This window comes from Haliotis cracherodii, unplaced genomic scaffold (assembly GCF_022045235.1).
Source record: "Haliotis cracherodii isolate W230 unplaced genomic scaffold, xgHalCrac1.p SCAF_16, whole genome shotgun sequence".
NCBI classification, from domain to species: domain Eukaryota; kingdom Metazoa; phylum Mollusca; class Gastropoda; order Lepetellida; family Haliotidae; genus Haliotis; species Haliotis cracherodii.
The window spans coordinates 28,946,604-28,966,719 of NW_027266271.1; the positions used below are offsets into that span (position 1 = coordinate 28,946,604).

Sequence of the window (20,116 nt, forward strand, 5' to 3'; positions counted from 1 at the left end):
AACTACGCTGGAATTCTGGAATTAGTTTCTGCTGGATTTACGAGCCTATGCAATCCAATCAAAATCGCGTAACGAACAAAACATCCTGTTCGTAAACATGGATTTCAGCGTGCATATGTCCGTCGACTGCAACATTTTTAAAGCATGTGTACCGTGGACTGGGCTTCGACAGCTATTTTGCAAATCTTTTCATGTTTTTAATCAAGGAGCGCAAGTGATAGGTTGGCAGGGACCAGTTCCAACCCGGAATCCCAATATGCATGTTCAGTGTATTCAGTAAGAACATCCAACTACAGTCCGTTTGACTCCAAATGAGAACGATGAATTGCAAAATAACTCGAAATCCAGAAAAGTGTATGAAACGTCAATACGGTACTTGACCATGAATACCCTGTACCCAACAAAATCTGAATTTTGTTTATTTTAAGACCCATGACGGATGAAGTTCTTTAAGAAACTATCATGTAATTTTGTATAGAAATGTGTACATGACACGTAGGGGGACAAACCGTGGAAGGAACAGCGCAAGCGCGGTCTGCACGTGCTACACAGTGACCGTGTTCATTCGATGACAAGATGCGCTACTCAGCAGATGTTAAACAGTTGATGTTGAATGTGTATGATCTATTTAGAAGTGAAGCAGAAAGAGCAAAGCCTTTTTATGCAATTAATACATTCTTGAAACGAGCTTCAAAAGCTCTTGGTATGTCCCCTCAGAAACTTAAAAATGTTAGTCGAGATACAAATAGTCGGGCCAAGGCGGTAGGGAACATGTCAAAACCACGACAGTTTTCAGAGGGATCAAGTCCGACGTGCAATTGTTAAACTGCACTCAGAAAATAAGTACCTGTCCCTAGGAATTTTGAAGAAAAACCTTGAAACTGACCATGATTTACGTGTCACAAAGTACAAACTATGGCAGCTGTTGCATACATTTGGTTACAAATACAAAAAGATAACTGGAGAAAATAGGGCTGTTGTGTGAACGGTCTGACATTGTTCGTCTCCGAAATCATTACCATCGTACCATCAAGCAGAAACGTGAAGGATATGAGCCCGTCTTCTTAGATGAGACATGGGTAAATGCGTCACACACAGCCAGCAGTCAGTGGGTCCCCGGTGGTGACTTTAAGGAGTCTGGTAGAAAGTTGCCAATGGGAAAGGGTGAAAGACTCATAGTTCTCCATGCTGGTTCTGGTAGTCAGGGTTTTCTCCCAGACTGTGACCTCGTCTTTAAAGCCAAAGACAACAGGGACTACCACACAGAAGTGAACGGCAATGTATTTCTGGAGTGGGTGAAAGATAAATCAGTCCTGCTTTGCCTACCAAGTCTCTCATTGTCATGGACAATGCACCGTATTATAGTGTGCAGGATCCAGAAAACAAGACTCCAACCTCTAATAACCGTAAAGGAGACATGGTTACTTGGCTGCAACGGAGGAACATTACCTTTCCTTCTCGAGCGACGAAACCACAGCTCTATGAAATCATCAAAACTATGAAACCTGACCCCGTGTATAAAGTTGACAGTTACATCAAGGGTCAGGGTCACGCTGTCTTACGACTGCCACCTTATCACTGCGACCTGAATCCAATCGAGTTGGTATGGGGCATCGTCAAGGGTGACGTTGGACAATCGAACACAACGTTCAAATTACGAGACGTTGAAAAACTCGTAAAGGAATCCCTTGGTCGGGTAACAGTAGAAACATGGAGGCGTTGTGTAGCCACAGTCGTTGACGAGATAGAGCCACGTTATTGGTCACGAGATGGACTACGGCCAGCAACAGTCCAACCTATAATAGTGGCAGTCGGTTCAGTCACCAGCAGTTCCGACGACGAGATCTATGGCATGAGCGAGTCAGATTGCGACTGAAATGATCATGAGACGGTCCCTCTAACGCTCTGTCATTTCCCCTACCACAGAACGTGCAGTGCATGCGTGCTTGCGCTGTGCCTTCCACGGTTTGTCCCCCCTACGTGTCATGTACACATTTCTATACAAAATTACATGATAGTTTCTTAAAGAATTTCATCCGTCATGGGTCTTAAATTAAAAAAAATCAGATTTTGTTGGGTACAGGGTATTCATGGTCAAGTACCGTATTGACGTTTCATACACTTTTCTGGATTTCGAGTCAAACGGACTGTAGTTGGATGTTCTTACTGAATACACTGAACATGCATATTGGGATTCCGGGTTGGAACTGGTCCCTGCCAACCTATCACTTGCGCTCCTTGATTAAAAACATGAAAAGATTTGCAAAATAGCTGTCGAAGCCCAGTCCACGGTACACATGCTTTAAAAATGTTGCAGTCGACGGACATATGCACGCTGAAATCCATGTTTACGAACAGGATGTTTTGTTCGTTACGCGATTTTGATTGGATTGCATAGGCTCGTAAATCCAGCAGAAACTAATTCCAGAATTCCAGCGTAGTTCGGCAAGGGTGGAAACTGGACTTTTAGTCAGTTAACTCCCTTGTCTCGGGAAGATGGTGTTCCGAAACTTTATGCAATCGGTCAGGCTTCAGAAAGGGACGTTCAGGAGAGTACCTTGTGCGTCTTCCCCGATATTAAAGAGGCATGTATGATCTGGAGACAAGGACTTCTTTTACAAAGACATAATCTAGGGATAAAAGTCAACATGTTCAGATTTATTTCTAAAAAGCCTAGTCAATTCGCATTGGTCAGGACCTTTCGGGTATGCATTTGATTTGAAAAAGGTAGGCCATTGTGCTACTAGCCCTGTGCTTTTCAATATTTTGACGAATAACTTTTTCACTGATTTACCATTAAAATATACTACATCACTGTGTGATGTTCTAAGTGGGGCTTTAAGATTTCAGTCAAAATTTATTTCGATGACCCCTACGCAAAATGCCTCCATAAATAGAACTGCATCTTAGTGACCACAAAAGTGAATCTGTACACTTGTTTAAATTATTTGGTGTATATTTTGATCAGAGATTAACATGGGGTTCTCAAATGTGAGGAGGTTGTAAATAATTTGAAGTGCATTGCCAAAACAAAGTGAGGTGCTGATAAATAATCGATGTTATACCCCCATTGGTCTTGTGGGAGAGCGTCCGCCCGGAGAGCGGAAGGTCCGGGGTTCGATACCCGGCCGCGTCATACCAAAAGACGTTAAAAGATGGTACTTGTTGTTACCCTGTCTGGCGCTCGGCACTAAGGGGCTTAAACATGGACTGGTCGGCTCGGAGTCAGTATACTGTGTCTGAGTGGGATATTCATGTTAAACTGCGGCATGGTATCTCAGTGAGCTAGCACTATAAATCGGCATTAGTCCGGACTAGTACAAGCAGCCACACAAACACACACACGTACATGCACATCGCTATATAAGTGCAATAATCTTGGACGCGACGTTAAACCCCATTTCACCTCACCTCTTTACCCTTGGAGGCCTGAACAGGGCGTGGTGCAGAAAGGGTAGGGGCCGGGGTGGGTTTTTCCTGAGACTTGGTCTTAGCCTTAGCTTTGGCCGAGGTCAAGGGAGATGGAGAGAGTAGAGGTTTAAGAATTATAGGAAGTCTTGAGGGAGTAGTCCCCAACTCGGTAAGCCAGCAGGGGCAGAGACTTGGCAGAGACTTGGCGAGGTCTCTCATGCTTGTAGGGTAAGCGAGCTTGGATGGACACGTGTGCACTGGGCGAGTGTCCAGGCCTCGGAACGCAACGAGTTTTTATAGGATCGGACCCCATAGAGCGATAATTGAGTGCTAATGGATCTGGGGCGGTCGGGTAGCCTAGTGGTTAAAGCGTTCGCTCGTCACGCCGAAGACACGGGTTCGATTCCCGACATGGGTACAATGTGTGATGCCAATTTCTGGTGTCCACCCGCCGGTATATTGCTTTAAAAATGCTACAAAGCGGCGTAAAACCACTCACTCACTCACTCACTCACGCTAATGATCTCCATAGGTCGCCTAGATCGCGATCAGAGTGGAGCGCATAAGATCACGATGATCGCCAATGGATCGCAAAAGGAGCGCGATCTGATCGTGCAAGATCGACACATTCGGGGTTGTTTGGTCATGATCAAGGGTCTTCAAGTCGCTATCGGATCGCATGGATCGCAAAATGATCAGCTATCTGATCGTAATCATATCGTAAGTGCCCCGAGATCGCCGAAAAATGAGATCTATGGCGCTCCCTCAGAGCGTTGCCAAGTGGAATGGGGGTATCATTGCTATATAGAGCATTGCTACATCAGGGATTGACTATGGCTGTCGGGTATTTGTCGGGGCGGTCGGGTAGCCTAATGGTTAAAGCGTTCGCTCGTCACGCCGAAGACCCGGGTTCGATTCCCGACACGGGTACAATGTGTGAAGCCCATTTCTAGTGTCCCCCGCCGTGATATTGCTGGAATAATGCTAACAACGGCGTAAAACCATACTCACTCACTCAGGTATTTGTCTGCCTCAAAACATCATCTTTCTAAACCAGACTTCAGTCAGTAATACCATTTGAGGGGGCACGGGTGGCCCAGTCGTCTAAGGCGCCGCGATTCGCCGTGAAACCTATGATTGTGGGCTCGAATCCCGGTTCGCCCCGATTATGTTTCTCGGTTTGTCAGCACCATACCCGTGCTCGTGGGTTTCACCGAAGAGGTACACGTCTGAGGCCTGCATTATTTCGGGCTTTCCTCACACATTAAGCTGACACGCCGCGATATAACTGGAATATTGTTAAAAGCGGCGTGAAACCCAACTAACTAACTCACTCACTCACTAATACCATTTGCCAGTCTTGTGGAAACTTTTAAGTGTTTTTTCAGTATAATTATTGTCTATGCACAGACCTACATATGAAACAGACGAAGCGTCTCGCTGGTCTCTTACTGTTTAACGCCACACTCAGCAATATTCCATCTATATGACGGAGGTCTGTAAGTAATCGAGCCTGAACCAGACAATCCTGTGACTGACATGAGCATCGATCAACACCCTTTGACTTGCATTAACCAAGCTTGACCTCCCGATCCCGTTAGTCGCCTCTTACAGGCATAGTCGTCTCTTACGGCAAGCATTGGTAGCTGAAGAGTTATTCTAACACGGATCTTCACGGGTGCCAGACTTTTTTGTTTGTTGTTGAACGCCACACTCAGCAATATTCCAGCTATATGACCACGGTATGTAAATAATCGAGTCTGGAACAGACAATCCAGTGAATGATATCATGAACATCGATCCACGCAACTGGGATCGATGACATGTATCAACCAAGTCAGCGAGCCTGACCACCCGATCCCGTTAGTCGCCTCTTACGACAAGCATTGTCGCCTTTTACGGCAAGGATGGGTTGCTGAAGACATGTTCTACCCCGGATCATCACGAGTCGCCAGAATGGTAAATCAGTGGACGGGTATTAGCTATTTCATGGTTATTGAACGATATCGGATCGTCGATGGATCTGAAGCTTAAGTTCAACTTCTTAGTCAAATTACCTTTTTTTCACTTTGCCAATCCTAGCTAAAGTCCCGATCCACATACATGAAGATACAGATTGAGCAGGAAGGGGAAGCACATCCAGTGTCCATGAGGATGCCTTGGTCCTGCCTAAATATCTTATCCCATAATTTTACATAGATGTTATCAATAAGGAAGCCCAATATTTGATATATTGTTTCTCAGTAAACGTCAAATGACATTTGCTTTCATTTTTGGCATTGTCCTGAACCTCTGAAAATAGATATGTAATTATATCTATGGTGTAGTGACAAAAGCCACATGGAACAAGGAATTAAGTTTTACTTTTGGTTCATGTGGGATAGTGGTGTATAACGTTGAAAAATCAAATATTTTGACAGAATTGCACGTAGTTATTTTTCTGCGAGTGCAAAATTTCAAGGAAATCCTTGGATCTTTTCGAAAGAAACGTGAGGAATCCTAAATACCAGACATTGTCTAGGACAATGTGGGTTAAAGCTGGCCCTTGTATCGGTGATAAAAAGCATCCCCTGTAGGTAATCACTACGATGTGTGAAGCCTTTTTGGACTTGAATGCCCAGGCCACAATCATATCAGACTAAATCTAAAAAATGCAGTACCTGAGAAAGACAGCTTATTTTCTCTGGATACACTTTTAGGCTCCAACATATTTTGGGTATACGAGACTTCGTGTCTGCATCGGGAAACTGTGGTATGATGTTCATACATTGTGCATTGGCTTTAAGGCCAATTCAAAGGGTATTTTTAGATCTGTTTTTATCTTGAATACTGTTCACATAGGTTTCAAAATACAAACTAGATCATGAAGCAGATTGGTTGATCATCATATTTTTTTAACTCACTTTGTTCTTGTTTAAAGTCATGTGTTGTGTTGGGCGCAACAGATGGTCCATGTCGCCCTACAACTCCAATACCTTCCTAACTTGGACCATCTTCCCGAGGCAAGAGCGTCCACCAGCCTATTTATCAAAGCCTAGATTCCACGCTTTCATACATGCTAGTGAACACGCCGTCTCCAGGAAGATGTTTAGGGCCTTGAGTCGCTGTGTTCTTGGCACCCGATACTGACCCTGTAGAGGCGTTGCTTCTTTTCTTCTTGCCAGACTCCGATGATACCTAGCAGTTCTTGGTTGGCGATTTCGTATGGCAGTTTAACTTCTTAAAGCGCTTTGTTGTCGGCCCTGGCTGATTGTGTGGCAGCGTGCCCGGGCAGCGTGTCTGTACTCATGCTATCTACTACTTTTGTTCTGGCTCAGACTTGATTATTTCCAGTTCACTTCGATGTAGTAACTCACAGTACGACTGAACTCGCCAACACACTAAAAGCTGTAATGGGATGTTTCCCCGTTGAACAGTTCACACAATACTATTCGGAAAGCTAAACATTCTAAGTTATAGTGAGTGAGTGAGTTTGCTTTAACGCCGCTATTAACAGTATTCCAGTTATATCGCGGCGTGTCATGTGGGAGGAAAGCCCCAAGTGATGCAGGACTCAGACGTTTACCACTTTGGTGAGACCCACGAGCACGGGTATGGTGCTGACAAAACCTAGAAACATAATGGGGGCGAACCGGGATTTGAACCCACAATCATAGGTTTCTGGCGTGCCCAAGGGACGCAACTCTGCACAGCGAATCGCGGCGCCCTAGACGACTGGGCCACCCGTGCCCCCTCTAAGTTATAAAGAGTGAGTGAGTGAGTTGGGTTTAACGCCGCTTTTAACATTATCTTTGAGGTTTAGCTTGGCCAGTCAGTTGAGCGCGTCATGGCTTGGGTTTGTTAAGGCTTACAACATGAAGGACACATTAAGAATATTTAATCTATCTTAACAAATGATTAAACATAAAAGTTGAACACTTAAAAGCAGATACTGGAGGTGAATAAAATAAATATGTACAATGTTGAATCTGTCACACAAGCATACACGAATATTGGGCCAACATTCTGGCGCAGCCCACCATTTCTTTCGGAAGTTAGACAAATGCATCGCAGTTGTTTAGTTTGGATTTTAAGCAATTATTTTTTTCCGTGCATATCTGTTTTATTGTAGGATGATGATTTGTATCAGTAGGCTGGATATATCTGTTTGGTATGGAATGCTGTAAGGGACATTCTCGCGAACTCGCATTCTCGCGATCTCGACCTTTGGAAACGAGGTAAATATGCCCAACACACGAGAATGCGAGATCGCGAGAACGCGAGATTTGGCCAAAATCTCGCGATCTCGCATTCTCGTGTTTTTGGTACATAGCACTTTTTGTCAAAAGTCGACAACGCGAGAATGCGACTTTGGACATGATGCAAAATCTCCTAATCTCGCAATCTCGACTTGTCAAATTAGGCCACAAAAACACGAAATCGCGAGAACGCGAGAATGCGACATTTCATTTTCTCGCGATCTCGCGTTCTCGCGTTTTAGACACTGTCCGTGCGCATGCGTAATATCATAAGGTCAAGGCCCATGCGCACGTTAGTAGTCCTTTGGTCATGCTTCTTTCATGCCCTTCATTCTCCAAGTAGCATTTAGCAAACTTATGACTTGAGCTTGGAAATGCTATGTAATTTACATAAACAAAGTCTGAGTCATCTCCCGTTGTTACAGTTTCCTATGTATTTTATTATAAAACCCTCAACATGCTCAATATAATTTCACAAAAGAAATTGTGTGCATGAATCTCCAATGATGGTGAAAACGTTAATGTGTCCGCAAGCTGGAAACAAAACTATCACCGTCAGTGAGTGAGTGAGTAATATTGCTTAAAGCCGCATCAGCAGTATTGCAGCTATTCGCGCCTACGAGTTACAGAAATAATCACACGCCAGAGAGTTTCTCAATGAGGCAATTTTATACACGGCTAGAATATTTATTAAAATAAAATTCTCACAGATTTGTAGCATTAGGATAAAATGATATTGTCCGATGTTTTTTTTCAATTTTTTTTTATACGATACCATATTCGCTACTTTAATTAATTGATTTTCATCCGCTCCCGCCTGACAACAAAACATCCTGCCTTACATTATTCTAATGCCCTCAAATTCCTAGAAATAGAAGTATCGTTAATATGAGTGTTCCTACTTTCTTTACCTGATAAAATACTCCGTACACGTAGAACCTACTGAACACACATGATGCATGTGAATCGCATCCGTCGACAGCAATTGTACACATATGCCTAAAGTAAGTCGAGAAGAACAAAATAAAACGTTAAATTTAAATGTCTCCTGTCTCCCATGTTTTTAAAAAATCAATCAAACTGTAACTATTAACTTATTGCAGCCTTAACATCCAAATGACAGGCATGCTTATACTGGAAAAGTACCCCCAATATCAAGCCTGGGGGACCGGCATGGCTCTGAATAAGTGATTGAGTTTTGCTTAACACTGCTTTGAACAGTATATTTCAGTTATATCCCGGCTTGGAAGTTTAAAGGGGCACTGATCTTCTTCTCGGCTGTCTAACACTGCCAACTGGGGCTCACTATCTGCCGATGAGCTCGCTGACGCAACTGAGCGTGACAAGAGACTGGACTACCGTGTTCAAGAACACTGATTGGTTACCTATAATCTCTGAATCTCAGACACAGGGCGCATGTTAATTAATAACGTCAGCCTAAACAAACGGACAAAAAGAACGATGGAAGCTCATCGGATGTCGTTATTTGGAAATACCCCAGATGGTTATAAACTGAGGGCCAAAAGAAACGTTACCAACATTAACTGATTTACCACTTTGAAACAAAACTGAAACAAAACTGAAACTGTTCAAAAACAGTAAAGAACACATTTCACGAATACAGCCTTCATGTTCTCTGTCGTTCTTTTACACGTGCTTTACGGATTTGGGGAAATATTGGTGTTTTTCAGCATTTTTATAAAACATTCTTTCCCAAATTATCGTGCAATCCCGGGTATAAATTACGCACGGATCTGTTCCCTATCATTGGTTGCGATGATTAACACCAACGAACATGCCAAGACTGAACGCTGTCCAGAGGGAGAGAGGCATATGTATGCTGCAGATAGGAGCGACATAGAGAGCGGTTGCCATTAACATGAACTGCTCCAAGATGACCATTACCAGACTGGTCGCACGTCTCCGACAGACTGGCAGAACCGCAGACAGACCACGGAGTGGCAGACCAAAGGTCACGACCCCGCAGGATGACCGCTTTTTACGGGTACTTCATCCGAGGAACAGATTTCTTACTGTGACGTCATCAGCTGCCAACAGCTTAGGACATCCGGTCAGCAGACAAACAGTGACAAGACGACTACGACATTATGGTCTCCGGGCTTATCGCCCTTTCAAGGGCATGACCTTGACCCGTCAACATCGACGTGCCAGATTGACGTGGTGCAGGCAAACTCAGCGATGGGATTGGCGGCGAGTGCTGTTTAGTGACTAGAGCAGGTTCCAACTCTTCAAACCTGATGGGCGGACGCGAGTTTATCGACGACGTGGTGAACGTACGGCTCCTTGTTGTGTCCAGGAGGTTGAACCTTACGGGGGCGGAAGTGTGATGGTCTGGGGCGGCATTTGCCGGAACGAGAAGACGGAACTTCTCATCATCGAAGGCAATCTGACAGGACAACGCTACATTGACAATATCTTACGGCCAGTGGTTTTTCCTTTCATCCAGCGTCAACAACGGACGGTGTTCCAACAGGATAACGCCACACCCCATAAAGCCCGTATTACTAGAGACTTCCTCAACGCAAACAACGTGACTGTCCTGCCGTGGCCAGCTCGATCACCAGATCTGTCACCCACAGAACATCTCTGGGACCAGCTGGGGCGTCGTCTTCGGAAACGTCAACATCCTCCCTTTACGAGACAAGCGTTGATCGTTGCCCTCCGTGAGGAATGGAATCGGATACCTGCGGTCGATGTGAGGACGCTTGTCTACTAGGTTCGACGCCGCATTCGAAGATGCATTGCCGCTCATGGAGGTCATATCCCGTATTGAACGGTCTGGGGCGTCGTCACCTTAAAGTTGTAACCAATGTTGTTGATCGAATACTGGACGAATGACCCCTTGTCAAGAAATGTCCCTGTTGGAGGTCAAGGACTTTGTTGTTGAATTAGCAATTTTACGGTTCTGAATGACGAATTTCTACAATACAATTGTTATTGCTGCTTCAATTTGTGTTGGTCATATTTTATCCTAGAAATATCGTTGGTAACGTTTCTTTTGGCCGTCAGTTTATTTTTATAGTTTGAAAAAAATGTTATCCCAGCAGTGAAAGCATTTTCGGATTTTGGATTGCGCTGATAATACGATTCCTATCTCTTGTTGTTATCCACGTTTTCTCGCATAACCCTACACCTGTGTCTTTGCTCAGTTAATGAACCTATTACAGGTATAGTTAGTGGTAGCACTACTCAGATTACCTGACAACGGTTCCCATCTGTCATGTCTTGTGTCTGGGGTAATTATTTCATCTGAATCCAGGTTTGAAGTGAGGTGAAATGTATGTTATGTAATATTCACGTCGCAGCCCAGCAAGAGGATTGATCAGTTCACTTACTTTTTTTGTAAACGGATCATTCCTCGCCATCAAAAGTTCCACAGAAAATACGTTCATTGATTAATCACTGTTATCTTGCACAGTGGATTTATAAGTGTTTACATGTGTACGTTTACTAAAGCAGACGGAATACACTCATATCATGGCGTGAAGTGCCGATGTAAAAACAACATACTTGGTTCAAAGGATTAGCCGATAATACGTTTATTGATTGTTCATTGCTTTCTAACTCCATGGATATTTTTAAAGCACCATGGACATCATGAACATAATTGTCACACGTGCTATCTCAGCTGACCGATGAGACTAGACACCTTTGTGAAACATCTGAAACAAACTTAGTGATCAGTTGAGAAACGAACACGGGTTATAATATCCAGAAACGCTATATGTATATATTTTAAAACATTTGAATGTAACAGAGCCATGTGAAGTCGAAAAAGTTTATTTGTACAGCTGCAGACGTATGGGATATTGTTCCTATATGTGAATGTTCACGGATACATTCCTCGAACAATGGAAGGTGCCCAAATGTATACATAAAACTATTATGAAATTTGCATTTTGTTTTCATTCATTTGCTGTTGCATTGGATAGAATCATTTTTGTTCCTCTTGTACCTGTAGGCGTGTATACGTGTGTGTTACACTCAATGTGTAAAATGTGATTCACTCAGGCAATTTATAAAATGTCTAAATATATCAGTAATATAGAAATTGACTGAATCCAAGTCCAGATTGACTAACAATTTTTAAGAGGTTCAAAAGGGCTTAAAAATAGACTATTTATCCTAGTATTAGAGTGAGTGTGTTTGATTTTACCCCGCTTTTAGCACTATTTCAGCAATAACCACTAGGCTACCCGACCGCCCCGCTAGTATTAGAAGCCAAAACTATAGAAACGTATTTTGAATTTCGTTTTCTTTAATTTAATCCTATCATTTTCAGTCACTGGGTGATTAAATTAAAACATAAAAATGTTTGGAATTCGTAATAACAATAACATAAATTGACCGATTTTCAGTCAATTTGTAAATTAACTGAATATTTAGGCGTTGCAAAAATTGCCTTCGTGAAACTTTATACATTTTGGCTAAACAATATACCCACAATGAAAAACTATTAATAAAAGCGATACATGCGCTTACGAATGGCGCAGCACAGGTCGCGAACTAGTCTATCTGCTATATCATCCGGATACTCACGGGGGGAAAACAATGACAAAGACAACAACCAGTCTCGGGGCATTGCTGTTGATCAGTGCCCCTTTAAAATGGGAGGAAACCTACCATTGTAGGTTTCTGGCACATCCAAGGGACGCAACTCTACACAACGAATTGCGACAACTCAGACGACTGAGCCACAAGATGACTGTACAGGCAATCAAGCACAAAAACACGAGAACGCGAGATCGCGACACTTGACCAATGTCGCAATCTCGCGTTCTCGCGTTCTCGTGTTTTTGTGCTAAATGCCTATACAGTTATATGTAACTATTTTCAAAAACACGAGATCGCGACACTTGACCAATGTCGCAATCTCGCGTTCTCGTGTTTTTGTGCTAATTGCTAATACAGTTATATGTAACCATTTTCAAAAACACGAGAACGCGAGATTGCGACATTGGTCAAGTGTCACGATCTCGCGTTCTCGTGTTTTTGTGCTAATTGCCTATACAGTTATATGTAACTATTTTCAAAAACACGAGATCGCGACACTTGACCAATGTCGCAATCTCGCGTTCTCGTGTTTTTGTGCTAATTGCCTATACAGTTATATGTAATATTTTCAAAAAACACGAGAACGCGAGAACGCGAGATCGCGACACTTGACCAATGTCGCAATCTCGCGTTCTCCCGTTCTCGTGTTTTTGTGCTAATTCCTATACAGTTATATGTAACTATTTTCAAAAACACGAGAACGCGAGAATGCGAGATCGCGACACTTGACCAATGTCGCAATCTCGCGTTCTCGTGTTTTTGTGTTAATTGCCTATACAGTTATATGTAACTAATTTTCAAAAACACGAGAACCTGGGAACGCGAGAACGCGAGATTGCGACATTTGTCAAGTGTCGCGATCTCGCGTTCTCGTGTTTTTTGCTAATTGCCTATACAGTTTATATGTAACTATTTTGTAAGGTAATTCGTCACCGTTAACTCGGGGCGGTCGGGTAGCCTAGTGGTTAAAGCGTTCGCACGTCACGCCGAAGACCCGGGTTCGATTCCCGACATGAGTACAATGTTTGGAGCCCATTTCTAGTGTCCCCCGCCGTGATATTGCTGGAATATTGCTAAAAGCGCAGTAAAACCAAACTCACTCACTCACGGTAAACTCGCGTGCAGCGGCGTGAACTGAGGTGCGCACGAACCATTGTATCCAACATCTTATTACTGTCTACAAACTGAAAAAGTTGGAAGAATGATGTTGGATGATGAATAAAATCTCACGCTCGTGTCTTTTAACATCAAAACGACGAGATGAACCACAACGTTCATAGAAATTTCTGCTTTGCAAATTAATGCAGTTTATTTCAAAATGGCTGCTCAAAATCACGTGACTTTTGACAATGTCAGAATGCAAATGTTCCAAGTCTTTTTATCATACAGAAATATATGTGTAGACTGGTAACATAATAAAGTCAAGAACACTCTCCGTTTCTTGCCTGTGAACTGACTGAATTTGACAAATATTGTCTGACAACTAACAGTCAAATAACCAACATGGATGCCTAAAGGTATTTTTCAGAAAGATTTTGTTTGTTTGTTTGTTGTTAACGCCGCACTCAGAAATATTCCAGCTATATGACGGCGGTCTGACATCAAATATATCAACACTCGTTAGGGTGGCCCAGTCGTCTGAGGCGCCGCGATTCTCTGTGCAGAGTTGCGTCAGTTGGGCACGCCCGAAACCTATGATTGTGGGTTCGAATCCAGATTCGCCGTTCTCGTGGGCTTCATGGAAGAGGTAAACGTCTAAGACCTGCATCACTTCGGGCTTTCCTCTCATATTAAGCTGACACGCTGTGATATAATTGGAATACTGTTAAAAGCGGTGTTAAACCCAACTCTCTCACTTACTCTATTGATGACTACACGTTTAATCGCTAAGATCATTGAAGAACAAAGCGGGCAGTATTATACGATTAATCATGACCTTATTTCTGATGATTCGATTGTGATCTTGTAAATTTTTATCGCAGTGAGTTTGATGACGTTAGATGTGAGAGGGAAGAGACCGTCTGGTTGCTCTCCATAGAAGAAACATTTTCTTTTGAAAGGCGGTTGCATGAAGACGATAAACATCCCAGTGTCCCACAGGGTACGGGTAATTTACATGTTTGTTGTGTCTCGAAATATGAATTGTAAATAGTGTTACTGAATAAATACAGCAGTTTCAAGAAAGTGGTAATTGTATTTATAATGTTAAGTGTATTTTACAACATGGACTAGATTTATATTTTATCTTATGAGTGATGTCGGGATCGAGTTATCGCCCTTGATGAATTGTTTGTTTATTATAGGGTTAAGATAATGATTTTGTATATCATTGATTATTAAGTTCATGTTCATGTACAGAATATAGACGTACGTTTATATGAAACGAATGAATGTGTGAATATGTATGTGTATGAAACCTGTGCAGTATTGTCTTTATAATGTTATTGTTTTGTACATTAAAGGATGTCATTATCTACTCTGGCAATAGACACTCACACCCGTAGCCTATGTTTGAAATTGTATTTTCCATCACAATCCTCGGTTACAATATGACAATCGGTTTTGGGAGAAAAGGTACGTGTAATCGACCTGAGGATTGTGTGAGCATATGCGGGAATACCCACCTTAAATAGGGGTAAATAATTTTAAACCTTGTACATTTAATCAACCTCCGTAAAGAGGCTGTACATAATGTTGATATCTCATATAATCATTAAACGACTCGTGGTTGTTGTTTATTGTACAATAAAACACTCGCCCCTCATGGTTTATTCTCCCTGCAGTGTTGTATTGTACCGCCCACTCGTCGTTTATTTCTTCAACAGTGGCCCGCTCATTTATGATAACATGCGGGCGGTTTAATGATAATTTTATCCATTTTACTATAAAATAATGTAAAGCAGGATGTTTTGTAGTCAGGTTGGAGCGGATGAAAATATGATAGTTAATTTTGTATTTTAAATTTGTCTATGAGAATTTTGCCTTTCATGAATATGCTAGCCGTGTACAGAATTGCCTCATGGAGAAACTCACTGGCCTGTGATTATTTCTGTAACTGTAGTACTGCTGATGCGCTTTAAGCAATATTACTCACTCACTCACTGACGGTGATAGTTTTGTTACCAGCTTTCGGACACATTAATGTTTTCACTATCATTGGAGATTCATGCACACAATTTCTTTTGTAAATCATATTGAGCATGTTGAGGGTTTTATTATAAAGTACATAGGAAACTGTAACAACGGGAGATGACTCAGACTTTGTTTATGTAAATTACATAGCATTTCCAAGCTCAAGTCATAAGTTTGCTAAATGCTACTTGGAGAATGAAGAGCATGAAAGGAGCATGACCAAAGGACTACTAACGTGCGCATGGGCCTTGACCTTATGATATTACGCATGCGCACGGACAGCGTCTAAAACGCGAGAACACGAGAACGCGAGATCGCGAGAAAATGAAATGTCGCATTCTCGCGTTCTCGCGATTTCGTGTTTTTGTGGCCTAATTTAACAAGTCGAGATTGCGAGATTAGGAGATTTTGCATCATGTCCAAATGTCGCATTCTCGCGTTGTCGACTTTTGACAAAAAGTGCTATGTACCAAAAACACGAGAATGCGAGATCGCGAGAACGCGAGATTTTGGCCAAATCTCGCGTTCTCGCGATCTCGCATTCTCGTGTGTTGGGCATATTTACCTCGTTTCCAAAGGTCGAGATCGCGAGAATGCGAGTTCGCGAGAATGTCCCTTACAGTATTCCATACCAAACAGATATATCCAGCCTACTGATACAAATCATCATCCTACAATAAAACAGATATGCACGGAAAAAAATAATTGCTTAAAATCCAAACTGAACAACTGCGATGCATTTGTCTAACTTCCGAAAGAAATGGTGGGCTGCGCCAGAATGTTGGCCCAATATTCGTGTATGCTTGTGTGACAGATTCAACATTGTACATATTTATTTTATTCACCTCCAGTATCTGCTTTTAAGTGTTCAACTTTTATGTTTAATCATTTGTTAAGATAGATTAAATATTCTTAATGTGTCCTTCATGTTGTAAGCCTTAACAAACCCAAGCCATGACGCGCTCAACTGACTGGCCAAGCTAAACCTCAAAGTTGACCCTTTGTCTCACTGCATGTTCTCAGTCTGCACACATTTCCTGCACAGACAAGTTGACAAGTGAAATCATCTAAAATCAGGTTAGTTTGATATAGATTTGTACTGTATGTTATTGCAGTTAAATGTTGCAGTATATTAAACCTATAATACTAAACTTACCTAAACGTGTTTAATATGATCATATTCTCAGTTACAATCTATTTAAATAAATGTGGCAAACAAGACTAATAAATGTAAGCTTTGGTAATTACTAATATATCACTTTTCTTTCTCTTTATTCTTGTATGTATGAGGGAGAGTGTATGCGTTGTTTTATGGAATAGGCTATGTTTTAAATGCGTTTGTGATCAGTTCTGTATAATATACAGTCTGTACTATACGGGATCCGGAGAAATATTTTAACGTGTATTTAAATAGTTGTATTAGTCATTGTTATAAAAGTATATGTTTTATTAAGATATCCGGAATTACAAGTTGTCGCGCTAGTCGGGAAGCTTTAATTTTAAGACGCCCCAGTCTCACCCACAGGGTAGGCACATAATAACTTGTATAGTCAGTTTCTATGTTTGTGTAACACATAAGTGTATCACACCCGTAAAGACATGTATATGTATGTATTTTGAAAGAGATTTATAATCTCTTTACACCTAGTTAAAATATAAATAATTATTCTATTTGGTTCTTACATCAGTTAGCAGATCATTGTACAGTGTAACAACTAATATATGAAGAAGATGTGTTTGTAATGTAAACGGTTTGTAATACTGTGATGTCGATGATTGCATTATGTATATTGTTAATATTACTTATCCTTCCTTTAATATGTTTCAGGGTGTAGATACTAGATACTACATATTATATAGATAAATATGTGACAGATCCATTGGCGAAATAAACGTCTCTCACCCGTAGCGTGTGTTTGGCTATCACATCATTCACTGCCATAGTACTGTGACCATGTCGAACGATCAGCTGAGCGCTCTCGAGGCTTACAAAATCCGCCAAATTTGATCATATTTTCTCGCAGATAAGTATGAAAGTTGACATAAACACATTTATAGAACCCCGGACAATTTAACTGAAACATTGTTGCTTGCTGTCATGAATTAAATTAGGAAAGTTCAATTCTCGGAAAATTCAAGCGGGCGCTTCTCGCCTCGTCGGTACGTCTCGCTGTCGCCAGTTGTGCCCAATGTCTAGCGAAGCATGTCCGGCGCAAGATTGATAATAACATTGCCATAGATGTTATTTCCAGACATCAAACTCGTCAAAAAGTTCCTGTGGTCAGTTGAAGAGAAGTTATGCACCTGCGGTTGAGACAGTCGGCATCTGACGTAAACGTAATGTTTTGATTCAGGATCAAAGTAGTTTCGGCACCTTGTTTATATCAGTCACTAGTTACTGATAACTTGATCTGTCGTCACTGATAAATTCCAGTATTTCATTCATATGTGTATAAAAAATATATGTTGAGTGAGAATGCGTAGATAATAATAATAATGATGATTAGCAGGTGGTGACTTCGGACTTCTATTAGAAGAGGAATATTTCAGGGAGATTGTTTTATTCTTTTGCGGTTTATTTGTGTCACTATGAAAGCTTTTTGCTAACCAGGGAGGAGGGTTATCATGCCCAACACCCATTACTTACCTATTTACATGGATGACCTTGAACCTTTTGCCAATGGAGGATGCACGTTAAAAAAACAGATTCTCATTGGCATATCCTTGAGACGCCAAGGCTCTCTAAATACAACGCTTATTCCCAATACAGGATATTTACCATCCCCAAACACACTCGTGTATATATATATATGTTTTCACTTTGAAGGATATTCGCAATACAGCTTAGGACGATATAGATTTCTGAGGACATTTTAGGGAGGGCAATACAACATGAGATGTAGCACTCGAACATTTGTTTGTGTGTGTGTTTGTTGTTTAAAGCCGCACTCAGCAATATTCCAGCTATATGACTGCAGTATATAAACAATCGAGTCTCGACCAGACAATCCAATGACTGACATCATGAGCATCGATCCACGGAATTGGGATACGATGACATGCATCAACCAAGTCAGCGAGCCTGACCACCCGATCCCGTTAGTCGCCTCTTTCGACCAGCATAGTCACCCCTAACATTTGAAACCGTGGGGCGCTATTGTAGTGTACATGTATGCATTTATCACCGGAAATGGTGATCCTCGGAAGTACTTCATGCTTGCGTTGTGTTGGATACCAAAGTCACAAGGAGAGTAGGAATAACCTGTTTCACTATCCATATCCACTATCACAGGTTTGTCTTACTCAACTAAACGGTGCTGCCAGACACAAATGCTGATCCGGCGTAACGCAACATGCACTCACCAATAACCGTTTCCTTGTTTGTCTCCATAAGTATATCTGATGTTTGAAAATGCAGGCTGTCATTATATGGCTGAGACTGCCTCCGTGGTCTAGTGGTAGAGCGTCCACCCGGAGAGCGGAAGGTCCGGGGTTCGATGCCCGGCCGCGTCATACCAAAAGACGTTAAAAGATGGTACTTGTTGTTACCCTGTCTGGCGCTCGGCATTAAGGGGCTTAAACAAGGACTGGTCGGCTCGGAGTCAGTATACTGTGTCTGAGTGGGGTATTCATGTTAAACTGTGGCATGGTATCTCAGCGGGCTAGCACTATAAATCGGCCTCAGTCCGGACTAATACAAGCAGCCACACACACGTGCATGCACGTCCTTATATAAGTGCAAGAATTTTGGACGCGACGTTAAACCCAATTTCACCTCACCATATGGCTGAAATATTGCCGATAGAGCAACGCCGTCTTCCATTCCCGTCCTCCCTAAGGACCTTTCTACTTTGAAGTCACCGAACAACACAAATCACCAATCGCCTCTTTTATTTTCACCCTTTGCTGCGAATCTCAACGTAGCGAAAAGACCTTTGCCGGCAAAGATACACGGCAACGACAAGGGAGATAACCAAGACAAAACCCAGTAACGCCAAAGCAACTAGTGGCGAAAACTTTCCATGCTGTCTGTTACCTCCCCTAGGTGCAGTCACTGTCGAACATGATGCCGTAGTGCTCAGTTCGGGCGTTGTCGATATCTCAAGAGAGTTAAAGGGATGACCGATGCTGGAGGCGAGAGACTTGGCAAGACCAATGGTCGTGAACACTGTGATAATGTTTGCTGTTTTCTTCGTGCTCTTTCGCATGTCGGAGTGGCCGTGTTCCATGTCATTTCTTCTCCTTCTCTCATTCACACAGGAGCTGCCACCACACATCGAGGAACAAAGTGTAAAATTACACTCAAACTTAAGATATGACTCTGCTGACAGTGTAACCGACTCAAAGTAAGGACTAAATGCTTCCAGGCCATATGAGATGAAGCCACTCCTCCTGGGGAAGATAATCCCATCCCCACAGCCTGCCCTCAGCAGGGCGTACCTGTGGCCCGTGTCACTGCCCACCATGTCACACGAGGAGGGGCGAAGTCCAAGCTCCCCTGCTGCTCCGCTTGTGTTCAGTTTGAGTCGTATCTTCTTACCCAGCAGAAGCCGGGACACTTGGTGATTGAGAATGTCGACCACCTCCATAGTTATTTTAGAGGATGCCTCAACTCCTTGATGAGACTGCAGTTCCTTTGGAGCAATGCGACGCCATGAACTTCGTGATACCAAACTCGTTTTGTTTGCTAAAGCTTCAAAGGTACATGTAACTTGGTAATCGCTTTTTCGAGTGTGTATGTATTGTTTTATTTTACCACG

At 42.3% G+C, this 20,116-nt stretch overlaps 1 protein-coding gene across 1 annotated transcript; it reads right to left on the reverse strand.

Moving 5' to 3' along the window:
• Positions 1–16,343: 16,343 nt before the first annotated feature.
• Positions 16,344–19,945, reverse strand: LOC139463667 (vitelline envelope sperm lysin receptor-like). Its single transcript, XM_071244924.1, has 2 exons — positions 19,393–19,945; positions 16,344–16,393 (listed from the first exon to the last, which is right to left on the reverse strand). Exons 1-2 carry the CDS (start codon positions 19,943–19,945, stop codon positions 16,344–16,346), a joined length of 603 nt encoding a protein of 200 aa, XP_071101025.1.
• Between the last annotated feature and the right edge of the window lie 171 nt (positions 19,946–20,116).

Bases quoted from the DNA above. Each gene is read 5' to 3' on its own strand.
- LOC139463667 (XM_071244924.1), bottom strand. From the start codon at position 19,945: ATGGAGGTGGTCGACATTCTCAATCACCAAGTGTCCCGGCTTCTGCTG. The intron at 16,394-19,392 runs GTAACAGACAGC...TTGTCTGTGCAG, and splicing joins AGTGACTGCACCTAGGGGAG to GAAATGTGTGCAGACTGAGA.